General features: G+C 34.7%; 1 protein-coding gene and 1 non-coding gene across 2 annotated transcripts; one reads left to right on the top strand and one right to left on the bottom strand.

Annotated features, from left to right (window-relative positions):
- Window positions 1-927: 927 nt before the first annotated feature.
- LOC105785844 (photosystem II core complex proteins psbY, chloroplastic) lies at window positions 928-1787 on the bottom strand. Its single transcript, XM_012612007.2, has one exon. It carries the CDS (start codon window positions 1659-1661, stop codon window positions 1056-1058), a length of 606 nt encoding a protein of 201 aa, XP_012467461.1. The 5' UTR covers window positions 1662-1787; the 3' UTR covers window positions 928-1055.
- Window positions 1788-12284: 10497 nt separating this feature from the next.
- On the top strand, window positions 12285-12391 carry LOC128032709 (small nucleolar RNA R71). Its single transcript, XR_008188992.1, has one exon. It is a non-coding gene; the product is annotated as a small nucleolar RNA R71 (small nucleolar RNA).
- The last annotated feature ends 5761 nt before the right edge of the window (window positions 12392-18152 follow it).

Here is an 18152-nt window from a genome sequence, read left to right as displayed (position 1 = left end):
CTGGCAATTGGGACTGGAATAAATTTCCAGCATGCCTAGGATACTTGGTTTTGCTTTCTATTACAGGTTCTGAATCCCCTAGTGCACAAGATATCGGTGATCGTTGATGTTGGCTATGGACCCGTAATGGAAACTTTACGGTAATGGATGGCTACAAGCAGCGAAAGGGGCCACAATGGTCTTTAGTTTTGGAAGTTTAACTGACCTCAACGAGTGAGACAATTTCTTTGGTAAGTTTACCATAGTAAGATTTTAACAAACACTGAGAAATGTAGAAGGGGACTCTCCGTTGAACCATACTGCCAAATTTGCGGGAACAATTTTGAAACTATTTCTGATGTGTTGTGTGAGTGCTCCCTTGCTATGTCGGTATGAAATCAGATTCTGCTTAAATCTTTTAAGGGATAATTTCTTTTATTCTCAGTTGGAAGATTGTTAACAGCAAACTTTCAGAATTGTGGTCGGGAAAAGGTTGGTGGCGTTGAATGGGATATGACTTCAGACTGATATGCTGGGAACTATGGAACAACAGCTATAGGTTCGATGGGAATCTCCACCTGAGGGGAGGGTCAATTTGAAAAGTAGTTTTGGCCATATTTACCTGGAAGCAAACCGGGCGGCTGATCAAATTAACACTGTCTGTCTGACTATATAGATACAATCATCCCCCTTCAGAGCTGCTCGATATTCCTCTAAGTCAAGGGGAAACTGCACTGTGTAATCTGATGTTTGCCAGAGCTTAGCTCTCTTCTGTTACCGCATATATATAATATTAAAAAAAATTAAAACAATAATAGAAATGTATAGATATACTATTGTATCAAATTTTATGTAAAAGCTTAAAATTATATTAACTTCGATAATACAATTATATTAAAAAATGACATAAATATAATAATACGAATATATAGATTATAAGGGATGAAATTAATGGAACTATAACCAAGGAAAATTTGTTATTTTTGTTTAAAGTAAATAACAAGAAAGCTTCATTAACATAAGGTGCAATTACAGGTAATTTACATGCCATTACACCCCATACAAGATCCACAATCTCACTGAGATCTCATCCTATTAAGCTGGTTCAAAGCCGGTTGCAGAATGTTGTAGGCCACCCAAAGAAGAGCTGGTGCTACAACGAAGAGGAGAAGGGTACCCCTATTGTCACTAGATGCAGCATCAGCTACCATAGCTATCTCACTGGCCGATGCTTCCGGTGTTGACATGAACCCTGATGCAGCCAATCCTCCGAGCCCTAGCCCTATGATAACCCCTTTGGAGCTCCTCATTCGGTTCAGCTGGTTAAGTGCTGGCTGGAGGATGTTGAAGAGGACCCAAGCGATCGCTGGGATTATGGGAAGCAATAGAGCTAGCCCACGGTTGTCTCCTTCAGCTATTTCAGCAATCTGCTGTGCAGCTAAGGCGGGGTCACATGAGCTCAAGGTTGAGAAGATAGCTCCAGCAATGGCGCTGCCAGCGAGTGAAGACGGTAGGTTTGAGTTGTTGGCTGGTTTTGAGATGGTGAGGCCTTTGGGGAGGTTCTGCATGGAGAGAAGGGAGAAGGGCTTTGGGGTTGGCTTTGTTGGGCTGCTCATCTTAGTTGAGCTGATGCTTAGGCATTTTGCATTGAGCATCGCCATTGTTGCTACACTTGCTGCCATTTTTTTATGTTTTTGGGTTTAGAATTGTGCTGTTGATCCCAGGGGAGTTGGGGCGGGGGAGCTTTTTGTGGCAGAGAAATGGAGTTTCAATTGCCTCTGGCTGAGGATTTGGGTTTTGGGATATAAGATTTAATGTGAAGCAAATCAAATAATGTCCAATAAAATGAAGGTCTCTGGATTCTACTCTTATCCAGATGATATGATGTGTGAGATATGGACCTCATGTTGGATACCCCACCACACTTTTCTTATCGCCACCAATGGCATATTCCTTCTTAAGGTCAATTTGTTAACATTAAGCCGTTCATTTCACATAATATCTATCTGCACTTCACCAGCTTATATTGTTTGATGAAAACCTTGTCCAGAGGCTCAAATACACAATGAAGCCCAAAGGCCCACCTGGCAAAGCTGAAGTCCATTCTTTGGGCTGCTCTCTCTGTCTCCCTCTTTTTGTTTTCAAAGTCTTCCTCTTTGTTTCGAGGTTAATACGTTGATACCTTAAACTTTTTGGAAACCACAAGGCTCAAACTATTAAAAGTATTTAGGTACCTTTTGTATATTATAGAAGTGTAATTTATTCTTCATAGGATAAATATGTATAATATAATACGTTTGATGTTCGTGCAAACAAATTTAATAAAAAATTTCATGGAAGACTGTTTAAAAAAATTAAACATGATGTTGGTAGATATGTTTATGGATTGACTTGAAAATTTTGTTTTTCTTACTTGAAAATTCATTTTTTTAAAATAGTATATTATGTGTGAATCACCGATTTTGTTTTTCAATATTTTTTCGGTTACAATTGGACAAAGTTAGTATAGTTATAAACTAGAGACGGACAACACAATTGTTTATGTAATTTGAAAACTTCTTACATCTATGAGATCTTACCTAGAGAGTGACCCAATATAAATTAATAAAGTACAAATCGTAGTTTAAGTTCAAGTCATAAGCCAACTTGCAACCTCACTTCTATACTTCAAACTAGATCACACTCTCAAAAACTATTTCCCTTTGAAACCTTAGTTGTAAACCAATGAATAATCCAATTTACTAATTTACTTGCACAAATTATGCACTAAAACAATTCATAAATTAACAAAATAGAACTTTTGTCTCTATGTGTGTAACACCCTTAACCCAACCCAAATTACCGAATCCAAATCTCGGGTATTACTTTACATTTCACTTAACAAAATTTCAAAACAGTCAACATGTACACTTGACTTAAAATATATTTTTTTATCATTTTATTTAAAGAATCGACATTAAAGGAACAAAGAAAAGTATTTAAAAATAAAATAATACATCATCCGAATTCTGTACAATGAGATAATTAATTTTTATTGAAGAGGGTTGAATCGTCGAACAAAGTGAAACAGGGAAACTTTAAAGAATAAATCAGACTTATTAGCTAAACCAAAATTCGAAAATTTTATGGTAAGAAGATATGTGAGCCTAGTTTGGGGAAAATTAGTGGATCTTAATATGGAGTTCCGTAACTCAAGATATAAATAATTCAAGGACTATGACTCAATGAGACAACTTTGAATGAACTATAAATAATAATGGAATTATAGAGAATGTTACATGTGAACATGAAATGTATTAGATTAATGATTAAATTTATTTATTTAGATCCGAAAATTCAAATACAAAGCTAGATCGAGGAAAAGAAAAGTTCGGGATTAGTAGATTTTTGTTTACGAACAAGTATAAAGGTAAGTTCGTATAACTTGAATTATATTCTTAAATTCTTGAAATGTTTGTTATTGATGTGAATATGATTTGAATGTTCATTGTATGAAAATTGATGAAACATTGATATATTTGATAAAAATGGGAAGAAATCCCGGTTGAATGGAAGGAAAATTCGATGGATCTCTGAAAAGGATTGACAGTAAAAAGGATCTAGCCCGGACGGGTGATCCTATTCTGACATAGCCCTCCCAAAGAATATGTGGAAAATGGATTTAGCCTAGACGGGTAATCCGAATTAGGGTCTAAATTTAGCCTGGACTGGTAATTCAGATCCAGGCTCATTAGAGTAATTGTAATTGCAGGGGATTTAGCCTGGACTGGTAATCCCGATATACTCTATGAGTTTATATTACAGGGATTTAGCCTGGACTGGTAATCCCGACAATACTCTATGAGTTTATTAATCCCACTGTAAGGATGAGGTTTGCGGGAGTGTGATCTCTGAAATGGAAATGTGCGCACATAAATATGAATTGATGGACCCGGATTTGTACGCTAAAGTGTACCCCTGAAAATCCATCGAAATTCCGAAAAATTTAACGGGATAAATATGGAAAAATAACAAGGAAATAGAAATCATGGTATTGATGAGCTTATCAATCATGGTACATATTATTGATACATGGAAATTATTGGATTAATTTGAATGTTGAGTTTGTGTATGATAGGGGAATAATGTATTGAATGAGTGTATGAATGTTTATTGCATTGTATTGAAAATATTAGGTAAGTATAATTCTTGTTACATGAACTTACTAAGCACAAAGTGCTTACCCTGTTTCTTTTTCCCCTGTTTTGTAGTGTTAAGAGCTCGGAGATCGGACTCGGCCAGAGACATATCACACTATCAACCTCAAGATCTCGGTATATAAAGAAACTTTATTTTGGAAATCAATGGTATGTGTAAGCTAGTAAAGTAAATGTTAATGTGAAATGAATGTATGGTTAGCCATTGGTATGGCTAACAAATTTTGGTTTTGATATGTGATGAGGTTATCTTATGAATACGTTAAATCTATCTTGAAAATATGTTGAAATGGATTGGTTGTGTTAGATTGGTCTCGGTTTAAAATTGCAAGGAAGATTAGATATTTATAAAGGGGTTATATTGAGTTAAAAAAAACTTTGGGATTTTGTGAAAAATTTCTTATGGTATGCATAATAACTCGGCTCACCGCTTCCTTGGCATATTACTAGCGTCGTCCTCCCGGCATACTCACTCTTACAATATACCTAAAACATAAACATAACACTTGTAAGTTACACGAACTTAGTGAGCATAAATACATAATACATTTGTGGATACTGTTATAATATTGATTGCGTGCCTATATGCCAATTTTTGTAATTAACCTATCATTTTTTTTGGGCTGACACTTTCAAAATATTTGGACATGTGCATATACGCCAGTAGTCATGCTTAACGTATTAGCTTCCACTTCACTACTTGGCTAATTTCAGATCTTACAAGATAATATATCGTTATATTCTTTCTCATAGAACAACAAAGATACTTCTCAAAGGAATATTTCTATCGAGCCCTCTTCATACGGATTTACTCTTCATATAGACATTTTTCAAAATGGATGTTCACAGATACTACCCACTAGCGGATACTTACTATCTGAATTCACATTTTGGCGGATTCCCAAACTGAGTTTGATACTATCAATATACCAAACATGTCATATCCAAGTTCAAAGCCAAACATTTTCTCAAACTGATTCTAAACTATCCGGATCCTTAAATAGGATTCCAAACACATTTTTACAGAACATAAGAAAACCCAAGATGACAACAACTCAGATTCCATAAGATTCCAGAACGGGACATAATGCTATTCAGATATGGTGAATACTATATGACATAGATCTAATCTCTATTTAACACAAGCAAACTCAAATCGATGAATACTTATACCTTCTATATTTATGAATAAACCCATATTCTAAAATGGTAGGTTACTATAGCGGATACCCCCCATCAACAATACAAATACATATTTTCTTTCAGGAACTTTCCTTAAAACGCATTTGACTATATCACAAAACTAATCAAATCAAATTGACTTCAAACACATCATATCCTTATCATAGGCTTATCTATCAAAGAACTCTTAGAACTTATCTAGAACTTACCATAAGGACAAATAATCATATTATGCCACATGAACATCAACAAATATACCAATGAAACAATACAGAATTTGCCGCAAAGGCCATACAAAATACGCCACATAGGCTATACAAAATACGCCATAAATGATTAGCAGATCACGCCACACAAGCAACATACATATTCACGTGTTTATTGTCCCGAAAAACTTTGATAGAAGGTGACATGAATTTCTTCCTCGTAGACTTATACATATTTTCATGTCGTGATTTGCCAGTTCGGTTTACATATTACCGAAGGCATTACCATGAATATTCATACTATCATATCATGCCATGGGTCTCAGCCACATGGACTTACACATTCTCATGTCGTGATCTATCAGTCCAACCATGGGTATCGTCATGAGTGTCTTCATATCACACAATGCCATGAGTCTCAGCCACATGGTCATTGACCGCCTCCGGACGTACTAACGTCCAAAGTGTCAATACTACAACTAGAGATATGAAATTGAGGCAGTGTCCACAAGTATATGGGTCAGGTTGTAATCTAGTTTTTACAACAAAGTAGGTAAGTACTCCAAGGATCGAACCCAAGGGACACGAGTACTAAATTAATATTAACTTAAACGTAAATAGATTTAATTAGTATCGTAAATAAATTATAGTACGATAAAGCCTAAAGTGAAAAATATTTATTTAATAAGGAAAGAATAAAACATGCATAAAAGAGTGGAAACGAAAAACTTATATGTAGCTCAACCAAATCTAAGAATGGTGATTAGCTCGCTTTGGTGGTCATAATTAATTCCTATTTTAGGTTTCTACTCAATCAACTAGTCATTACCCAAACAGGATCTCTATATCTTCCATTAAACTAACGAGTCTGCTAGAACTACTTATCTCTCAACTCATAGTCCATATCGGATTGGGGTAAGGGGTTCACGGATAGGCAATACCAATTTTGGGTTAATCCCTACCTAGATAACTTCCTAGGGTTGTCAGGCCTATGGTTTAAGTTCTTCCAATCCCAAACAATTGATCTGCTAAGAAAACTCTACTTAGACATTAATTACACCTCCACTCACTAATCCCCCATAAAAGGACTAGTTAGTCATGGATCTCATAAACAATATAAAATTGATAAAGAAAGTAAACATGAATAATGAATCAAGAATAATAGGTTAAGAAGAAATCTTGATTGTATTGATTTATTGAAGCGCAGAAATCCACAAAGTGCTTGGTTGAATCCGCAAATCAAATTCTCTGAATGTCACGAATGAAAACAAATTAAAATAAATCCTAAGTTTAAAAAGAAATAAAAAATTAAAATGAAATTTCTAAGTTACAGAAGAGGTACATTCTCAAGTGTTTAATAAGCTTATTGATAATGTTAGGGTTGGCCATCATCATTAGCCCTAGGTTGGTTGACGTTTTTACATTAATTTTCATTACGGACCAAAACGCACCCAACTCATTGATGCTTTCACATACAGGGTCGATGTCGCGACACTGAAGATAGTTTGCTTAGCTTCAGTCTCAGCTTCAAGGGTGTGTCGCGACATCCTCTATCAATTTTACGACACTAAAAGCAGTCTTATTATTTTAGCACTCTGGTCACTGTGTTGCGACCTTGAACTCCACATGTTGAAACATTGCGACCAACCTTGAATCCTCAAGCCTTTGAATGGTGCCCTACACACTTACTAAGTACGTTGGTCTTCCCTTAGCCCTCATTCGACCCTTAAGGTTATAAAACAACTTAATTACACTTTTTATTAAATGAAAACTAAGATTGGAAAACTAAATAAAACATAATGAATTTGTTTATATTCAGGCTCTCTAAGTATGAAAACCACTTTAATTTGCTACAACAAATTGCGACAGATTAAACTCCCCTACACTTAAGTCATTACTTGTCCTCAAGCAAAGAAACAAAATATCAAAGACGACTCTTGAGCAACTAGGATACAAGAACAAGTTTTGGAACACATAGCTAGGAAAAATCATATCTACACATAATTCTGGCATGATATATTAACGACTTACCACTCTTAATATCAAACACCTAAGTTCAATATATTACAAAGTATATAAACAATAAGGTAATTTGCTTATCTTATCTTAGCAGAATACAAACTGTTGTTATTGTAATTACTCAATATAATGTCAATTCATGAATAGATTTACCTAGACCATATAGGGCTTTTCGACTTGTAATGTTATGAGGCTTAGGATAGGTATGGAATTCAAAAGCAGAAAGCATCAAAAAAACTTCAAGCACAAAAGTAGTTTAGCACATCGTATTGTTCCCTATTCTCCCCCTTAACAACCCTTGCCCGCTCACCATCTTATTTCTCATTCTCTCACCTTTCTTATTTCTCCACATAGGAAGTCACAACATAATAAAGTAATTATGGCTAGCTCACGATTTTTTATGCATTAATGACTGAGTTTTCTAATTTTGTAACCTTGTCACATTTGATTTTTTTTCAATACATCTCACTCACAATGCTTTTTTTTTCATTGCTCAAGTACTTTTTCTACTCGTTTAATCTTTTTCTATCTTTTCTTTTGTTTCGCACATGTTGGCTAACTTATAATCACTATATCACATTACTTCTTCCTATTTCACTCTGATTTTTAAAAATTTCGCAATGATGAATCAACCTATCCCTCAATACGTATGGCCAGACATCTAAATTCGTGCAATTCTGGGACCAAAGAAAATGATAAGTACAAATTGATATTTTGGCTCAAGTTTTGTATGAAGGTTCATTAAGAAGTGTTTTCTAGCTTAAAATAGGTATAAGGTTCGATGAATACGGTTAACTTTTGGGCTTTGGGTTATACCAAAAAATGCCTTAGGTCATCTTTGGGTATTTCAATATTCACGAATTTCATTATTTTTCATACATATTAGCATGCTAGTTTCCTTGTATTTTTTTGTCATTTGGTATATTTAATAACTTAATGCTTATTTACTGTATAATATATAGAACTTAGTAGTCTAATAATCAAAAAATTAAAATCATTCACTATCATGTCAAAGTTATAGTAAATACAATCAACCTATATATATGCTCCTAACCAATGACTTATATTTCTACAAGCTCAAGCATACTTTGACAAGAAAAATAAAAGAAAAAGCATAAAACAAAATAAGAAAATTATCCTATGTTACCCCCACACTTTAGATAGCATATTGTCTCTAATGTGCAACCATGTAGATAAAGAAAGAAGTTGTCCGATTGATCATAACATTGTCTTAGACTTATGATGGGTGCTCTCTTCCTTGTTTGTTGACAGCTTAAAAAGAAGTTGTCCCTCCTCTTCAGCTTCCTCATCGTCACTATCTTCCCTTTCCTCGCTGTCTTGCTCTTCTGCTTCATGATGAGAATGCATTGTACCAAATATATTTGGTGGATAGTTTGGTACTCTCATATTGTTCTGCCCCCAAAAATTCTTGAAGAATTAGGATCGTCTTTTGCATCCATCTTATCATCCGTTCCATATTTGGAATGCTACTCTCGCCTATTTCTTTTTAAGATTTCGATTTTGCTTTTCGTGTAAGTGAAACTGAAACTTCCATCTTTTCATTTTGGCATTTGTTTCAATCTCTTATTTGCTTTCGTTGAAGCTCTGTATATTGCTTATATAATGAATCCCTTATGAGACTCTTGGATGGCTTCATGAATTGCTCAGTGGTTGTCATTGGAACTCTGGCCTTTTTGCACAAAGGCATCACTAAGTGGGGGAAGAAAACTCTGACTTTCTGGCAACTAATGTACCACTTCATATAATGATAGATCCATGTCTCGATGCACACCTGTTTCCTCTACAAAATAGCATATAACAAAACCACTCAAAAAGTATTGACGTTAGAGACATTCAAAGCATGAGCAATTCAAGTGCATAAAAATTGTGTCCTTATATTTGCAATAGGAAACATAATTGCTTGATTAAAGTACGTGGGGATATCATTACTAAGGAGATATTTCCATTCAACCTTACCCTCTATTAAATATTTTAGAATGTTATCCATATTAATATCTCTAAAATATTTTAAATCGTTTTCTTCCACAAAATCATATTCATAATATGAAGCGTTATAAAATTCACAAGTCACTCTAGGGGTGACAAGTACTTCCTTCCCCTGTACTCGTATAGTTTCACAAGTGGGACCATTTAGCCTCCTAAACTCTTGGTCCCTAAAAAATGCATAGAACTATTGTACTATTAGTACCGCAACAAAGTCTTTAGGGGTTACACAAAAGCATTCCCACCTATGGTATTGAACTAATGGCCATATTTCCCTGCATAGAATCATCGATGACTCAAACCCTCGTTCTTATATAAATGTATTTCCTTAAAGTTCTAACAACAATTGTTTTTGTTGTTTGGGTTTGGAACGTTTGACTGGTTTGCAACCACCGATGGTTTGAATTCGCTAGTTCTTCTAGATTTTCTATGAAGCACCTTTAATACAAATTTTAACTAGAAGAACTAACTAAATATCAAGTAATGAAAAAAATAGTAAAATTCTAAGTTTAAACTATTCACCTTGACTTGAAAGCTCGTTAATCCTTCCGAACGTTGTTCCAAATTCCTTTGTGAATGCAAAGCATTTTAACTTGCACTTAATAAACATACAAGAATAGGGAAATTTTGTAGGAAAATAAGAAGAAAAAAGAAAAGAGATTTTAGGGTTTGAGAGGATTTGAGAGAGTGCAAGGTTAAGGAGAGTTTAAAACTTAATTAGAAGTGTTTTTAGGTTAAAAATTTTGTATTTTAAATTTAAAAATTGGGTTAAAACAAGGGCTAATCTACAGGGATGCACAATGGGTCGGGTCGATCCTACATAAAATTGTAACGATGTCGTGACACACTTTGAAAATTTTGAACTCTAGGGTATATTATCTTCATTTTTGTGACACAAAGGTGCTATGTCGTGTCATCGAGATTGGTTACTCAATTTCTTGAATCTGTGAGTGGTGTCGCGACATGGAGGATCCGTCTTGCGACACCGACTTTGTTTCATCCCCTCTTTTCGAACTTCAAAGTGTTCAGATTAACTCTTTAATCAATTTAAACAGAATTAAATCCCAAACTACTTATGAGTCTATTAAAATACAATAATATACAAAATTTTATCTGAGTTAAAAAAAATTCATGTATTGCTGCCGAATTCATTCATCAGCTCTGTCAGTGTATATATGGATGCACTAGGTCAATGATGGACCTTGATGTGGCTAAAAATGGCATCCCTAACAGAATAGGGATTTCACAGTCTTCCTCAAAATCTAAAATTACGAAATCAACTAGGATGATAAAGTTGTGCACCTTAACCAATACATCTTCAAGTACTCTTTTCGGTCGTATCGCAGACCTATCATCTAAATGCAGTGTAATGTGTGCGTTTTTAAATTCCTCTAACTTGAGTTTTTCATATATCAACAAGGGCATTCAATTGACACTTGCTCCTAAATCACATAGAGCCTTACTAAAGTGGATATCCCCTATCTATATAGGAATTGTAAAACTCCCTGGGTCTTTTAGTTTTTAGGGAATCTATTTAGAAATTATTACACTACATGATGTGTCTATGTTAACTTAATCTCCTCTTTTAATTTTCGTAAGCCTAGACATAATTTATTTTAAATATTTGGTGTATTTAGGAACTTTTTCAATTAATTCAGCTAAAGGCAAGTTATCATTCAGTTATTTGAATAAGTTTAGAAAACTTGTAGATTCTGTTTCATCTCATTTCCGCTTGTCTTCTAACCATAAAAAGAATGGTACCTTGGCTAGTGCGGGTTCTCTATTCAACTCAACTTTTGGCTCAGTTGCTGGCTCGACTACCTCTTCTGGTCCAATTTTAGCTTCTGTACTTTAAGCATATTCTTTTTTAATGTGATCACTATCCTCCTCGTTCTCTTCTTGAGTTGGGTTCTCTAGACTACTCAGTACTTTACCTGAACAGAGTGTGATCGCCTTTACATGCTCCTTCCCTTCTCTCTTAGGATTGTTCTCGGTATTATGTGGGATCCCAGTGCCAATTTTCCTTTTCTTATCTCCCATTATGCTCATTAATTGGCTCAACTGATCTTCAAGTTTAGTCAATATTTTAGATGTTTGGGTGCACTCAGACTGCGCCTGTTTTACTTGTCCTCATTGACTACATCTCTCTCTAGATTCGATCCAAGCTTTGACTAAATATAGTATGGTCATTGGGGTTGGCCCTTTCTTGAGGCTTCTACAAATACGGAGGTTGGTAAATAGTATTTTTAATAGGGTTAGAATTATTACCTCCTCCCTGGTTTCCACCTCATCTTAGGTTTGGGTGATCTCTCCAGCTAGGGTTGTAAGTGTTTGAGTACGGGTTTCACCCTATTCCCAATATAATTCACATTCTCGATTGTGCTATCAGAATAATGGCTAAGAGGTTTAACTCTACCAAACATTGAAGATGCACTAGATGTGGACTCTATTTGGTTAAGTCTTTCCAAAATTTATTGGTACTTGTCATCTTCCTAGACAGCTTTTACCATGGATAGTCTCTAGCCATAAGTAAATCTTTCAGTTGGCCACTGACAGGAATTCATTGCCATGTTTTCTATTAGATCATACGCATCCTCTATGTTTTATTCATCAAGGCACCTCTTACGGCTCTATCGAGCCTTAATCGCGCATTCCACCCAACGTATTATAAAACATTTGCAATCTTAACCATTCAAGTAGACTATGATGTGGACATCTTTGGATCGACATCTTAAAACGCTCCCAAGCTTCGTGAAAGCTTTCTCCTTCTAGTTGCTTAAATGTAGCTATTTCCCTCCTCAATTGGACTGTCTTGCTAATAGGAAAGAACTTGTGTAGAAACTTCTACACAAGTTCATTCCATGTTGTGATAGATCCTAGTTCCTATGAGTCTAAGCAAACAAAGATTTATCAATTAAAGAGAAAGGGAACAATCAAAGATGAATAGTATTATCGGTGACCTCGTTAAATTTAAATGTGTCACAAAGCTGGAGAAACTATTGTAAGTGTTGGTTTGGGTCCTCTGTCATAGTTCCTCTGAACTACAATTTATTTTGGATCATGGCTGGTTTGGTCTCGAAATTATTCATCGTAATGGCTGGCCTTGTAATGCTGCCTTGTACCATATCCAGAGTAAGTAAGACATAGTCCCTTAAAGTTCATTCTTCTCGTTCCATCTGTAGACTTAACAGTAGTTATAATGGTAGATCTGGTAGGTTAGCTTCGTTAATTTCATCGAATGGCGGGTTTTCTCGTGGTAGATTACCTACAACAAGTGGTTGATTTTGCATCTATTGTTGTTGTTATTGTTGTTGCTGTCTACGGATTTTACGGATTAATCTTTCTGGATCACTAAATGGCTCTATAAGTGTTCCCCTAGTTTGATTCATACACTGAAACCACAAAGAAAAATAAAAACGTCAATAAATTTAAAAATAAAACTCTTTTATATAATTTAAAATTTTCCTCATTATTCTATTAAAACACAAAAATTAAAATTAATCTAGTCACTTGCCTCCTCGGCAACGACGCAAACAACTTGAGCACCTTCGGATGTACTAATGTCCAGAGTGTCAATACTGCAACAAAGATATGGAATTGAGGCACTGTCCGCAATCATACGGGTCAGGTTGTAATATAGTTTTTACAACAAAGTAGATTAGTACTCCAAGGATCATACCCAAAGAAGGCGAATACTAAATTAATATTAACTTAAATGTAAATAGAACTAATTAGTACCGTCAATAAATTATAGTACAATAAAGCCTAAAGTAAAAAAATATTTATTTAATAAGGAAAGAACAAAACACACATAAAAGAGTGAAAACGAAAAACTAATATGTAACTCAACCAAATCTAAGCATGGGTGATTAGCTCGCTTCAGTGGTCATAACTAATTCCTATTTTTGGTTTCTACTCAATCAACTAGTCGTTACCCAAGTAGGATCTCTCGATCTTCCACTAAACTAGTGATTCGGTAAGAACTACTTATCTCTCGATCTCACAGTCTAGACCGAATTGGGGTAAAAGGTTCACGGATAGGCAGTACCAATTTTGGGTTAATTCTCACCTAGATGAATTCTTAGGGTTGTCAGACCTAGGGTTTAAATTCTTCCTATCCCAAACAACTGATCTGCTAAGAAAACCCTACATATATATTAATTAATCAAACCTCCACTCACTAATCCCCCATAAAAGGATTAGTTCCTCATGGATCTCATAAACAATATAAACTTGATAAAGAAAGTAAACATGAATAACGAATAAGAATAAAAGTTTAAGAAGAAATCTTAATTATATTAATTGATTAAAGCATAGAAATCAAAAAAATGTTTGGTTGAATCCACAAATCAGATTCTCCAAATGTCACGAATGAAAAAAAAATTGAAATAAATCTTAAGTCTAAAAAGAAATAAAAATTGAAAGGAAAATTCTCAGTTACAAAAAAAATCCCTTCTCAATTGTTTAATGAGCCTATTTATAATATTAGGGCTGGTCGTTGTCCTTAGCCCTAGGTCACCTAACTTTTTACATTAATTTTCATTGTATAGACCAAAAAGCCCTCAGCTCGTTAATGCTTTCACGTACAGGGGTGATGTCGCAAGACCCACTGCCTATGTCGCAACACTATAGGCAGTTTGCTTAGCTTCAGATTCAGCTTTAAGGGTGTGTCTCAACATCCTCTATCTATGTCAGGACACCAAAGACAGTATTGGTATTTTGGAAGTCTGTTCACTATGTTGCGACCTTGAACTCCTCGTGTCGCAACATTGCGACCAAATTTGAATCCTCATGCCTTTGAATGGTGTCCTATGCACTTATTAACTATGTTAGCCTTCCTTTAGGCCTCCTTCGGCCCCTAAGGTCATAAAACAACTCAATTACACTTTTTATTAAATAAAAACTAATATTGGAAAACTAAATAAAACATAATAAATTTGCTGATATTCAAACTCTCTAAGTTTGAAAACTAGTTTAATCTGCAACAACGAATTGCGACAGATCAATCATGCATATATTTCATATCGTGATCTGCTGATCTGGTTAGCAATATAATTCCCTACCAGAGGCATCAGAAAGTAACATAGTACTTAGAATTCACTTACCCGGATTTGTTTATACGCCTAAATGATTCATACTCTTCCCATATCGAACTTTTCCTGTATGCTTACCACTCAATTTCATATTCAAACAATAATTCTAAAATGCCATCATTGTACATGTTGCAACTACTATGCTTTACATGCTTACTGAATATCTGAGGTGTTAATATTATGTATATTTCTTTACTAGAAAAATTCACATGAAGGAGTCAAAATAAAGACTCACCTGTTACTTACTTAAATTGTAGCTCGAAGCTCTAGATTCGAACATCCATCTCGAACCAGCAACCACAATTGCTTAAAGAATATAGATTCACTATTAAGAATCTGCTAGCATCCTAATCTATTAATAACAGGAAGAGACAACATTTAAATTTAAGAAAATATTAGAGAGTTATATATTAAAAGAGGAAGAAACTCATTGACGAACCTTTCTCACCCGAATCCAAAATTTGTCCTTTGTAGTGCCCACAGATTCCAAGAGAAACATAAATGAGAATCATGTACAATTAATATTTGACAAGTCAATCTAGTTAGCTTCTAACCAAATTGTCTTACAAAACCCATTCGGGATAGTGCTAAGGTAACTGGGTGAACCATACTTTTGGTGGGTACTATACACCATATTCCAATTCGCTAGAAGACTATAACATGGTGGATTACACTTATGCCAAGCAAATAACTTCACAATTCTAAACCATATTCTCAGATTCGCTAGACTTGGTGTCTGACAACTCTTTCCCTTTAACAAAATTTCATCCTCGAAATTTTCATAATATGGAAAGTTCCACTGCAATAATTGCAAACTAACCTTTTATGCTAGGTAGATACCATTACTTGGTGAACTATCCTACTTATTCTTAACAACTTCTTTTCAAAGGCATATACCTTAGAGATCCCATGCTGGTAAGAATGCCAACAGTTTAATCCAATTGGCAGATTCAGAACTTAGCGATTGCTTGCGTGATTTCAAACTTTACTTATCTTACTTGTAGATATATGTCAAATTTATATTAGGGCTCTTGAAAAATCATAAAAAATTAAACTTCTTGCACACATTTTTCTGTATAAAACTAAACCTTAAAACCATTTTCAAAACATTCTGCTTTCTTCGTCTCTAGTTCTTATCTTACTCAAAGGTAATTTTTGCTCTTATTTCCTTTTTTATTTCATTTACACAAATGGTTAGAACTACTACTAGTGGGATGGGTCGTGGCCAGGGTAAACAAGACAACATTCCCAGCGGTCTTACAAAATTCAGACCACAAGGTCCAAATGATACCTCACCGCGTATAGTGGCTCCGATGTACCACTGTAGCACTACCTAAGACAAAATACATCAATACTTAGAAGCCCGAGGCATCCACAACCCAAACTTTGCTTATGACTTTTGATGTCCACAAGGATTTCATCTAAGCGATAATTCCATAGGTTTTATTCTTCCCGTAATCCTGTTGGAGGTTGGTATCCATTTATCGTTCAATCCTTTATTTTGTGCGAAACTCACTAAATACAACATCGCACCAGGGTAGTTATAGGCCCTATCCTAGTGGACATTGGTGGTGTTCTTTATAGATTGTTGCATGTAAAATGAGCCATCGTTGTTGGGTGTTTTCTAAAAATTTGCCAACTAAAGGTAAAAAGACAAGAAACTTCTGTTGGAAGTGTCCATTTTAGTGTACGCCCAGGCTGCGAACCTATAATCCAGAACAATATTTTGAATCTAAATCAAATAAATGACAAGTATATACGATTCATTTGGAAAATCAAGTCTGCATTCAATTTGTATCAATGCAAAATGTCAGCCAATAGACTCTCAAACCGCTTTGAAACAATACAAACGACTAAGGCCTTTCATGTTTACTAACAATTTCAACATGATGAGTAATTGACTTACCACTTGTGATCACAAACATCTAAGTTCAGTATGTTTCAAAATATAAAAGTATTAAGGTTCTCACCTATAGGAATCCATCAACAAATCATCAAGTACTGTGATTATCCGAGCAGAATACAGGTAGTCATATGTGAATGTTTAGTATGATGTCCATTCATGTATAAGGATACTTAGGTCACATAGGGCTTTTCGGCTTGTAACGTTCTAACACTTAGGACAGGTATGGATTTCAAAAATAGTAAGCATCAAAAGGTTACAAACAAGGAAATAGTTTGGCATACCGTATTGATCCCTATTCTTCCCCCTTTAGTGACCCTTACCCGCTCACCACCTTATTTCTTCTTCTCTCACCTTCCTTATCTCTCCAACTATATGAAGTCATAAAATGACATAGTAAATATGGCTAGCCTTATGAGTTTTTGTACACTAATAAACGATTTTTTCTTTTTTGTGACTTTGTGACTTTTCTCTTTTTCAATACATCTCACTCATGAATGCTTTTTCGCTAGTTTAAGACTTTTTCTACTCATACCAATTCTCTTTTTCGATTTCTCTCTCTTTTTTTCACACATTAGGCTAACTTATAGTTCCTATATCAAACCAATCTTTCCTATTTCACTCTAATTTTACAAACTTCACTGTGATGTATCTATTTAACCATCAATATGTATGGCCAGACGTCTATAATCATGCGGTACAGGACCAAAGAAAAAGGGCATATACAAATTAACATTTTCAGGTTCGGAGTTTGTAATGCGGTTCATCAAGAAGTGTCAAAAGGCTCAAAATTGGTACTAAAGTTGAAGTATAAATAGGATACCTTTTTGGCTCTGGATGTGTTCTAAACAATGCCTCTGGTCATCCCTAAATATCTCATCATGCACAAATTTAATCAACCAAACAAACACAAATTCAATCTATCATTCATACTAGTATGCTCATTTCCTTGTATTTTTTATATCACTTGGTACAAACGATGGCTTAATACCTATTTACAGTGTAACATATAGAACTTTAGTAGTCCAATAATCAAAATTTTAAAATCACCTATCATCATGCCAAATTTATTCATAAACACAAGCAACCTCTCTACATGCTCCTAGCAAATCACTTTTTTTTCTACAAGCTTAAGCACATAAAAGAAAAATCAAAAAAAAATATAGAAAATTAAATAAAAAAATTTTCTTTGTTACCCCCCACACTTTATTTTACACATTGTCCTCAATGTGTAGCCCGTAAATAGATGAGGAAAGAAGTTCCCTGATTGATCGTGATTGCTCCATCCTTTATTGGTGGGTGCTTCCTCCCTTGCTGGTATAAGGTTTGAATTTGTTTGTCTCTCCTTCGTCTTCATAGATTTTATTTTAAAGAAAAACTACTTATAAAAAAAAGAATGCCAGTTTCTTAAAAAAATCCATGTTCCTAAAGTCTATTGTTCCTAAAAATTAAAACCCTACTAAATTTCCTAAAGTCTATTGTTCCTAAAAATTAAAACCCTACTAAATTATCTCTTGAATATTATTCCTCATCTTCTAGAAATCCACAGTTCCTCCTTTCCTCTTTATGT

This window comes from Gossypium raimondii, chromosome 1 (assembly GCF_025698545.1).
Source record: "Gossypium raimondii isolate GPD5lz chromosome 1, ASM2569854v1, whole genome shotgun sequence".
NCBI classification, from domain to species: domain Eukaryota; kingdom Viridiplantae; phylum Streptophyta; class Magnoliopsida; order Malvales; family Malvaceae; genus Gossypium; species Gossypium raimondii.
The sequence above is the reverse complement of the archived record's forward strand: the minus strand, read 5'-3'. Positions and strand labels throughout refer to the sequence as shown.

What these genes read in the sequence shown, in the direction of transcription:
- LOC105785844 (XM_012612007.2), bottom strand. Translation starts at nt 1,661, where the DNA reads ATGGCAGCAAGTGTAGCAACAATGGCGATGCTCAATGCAAAATGCCTA.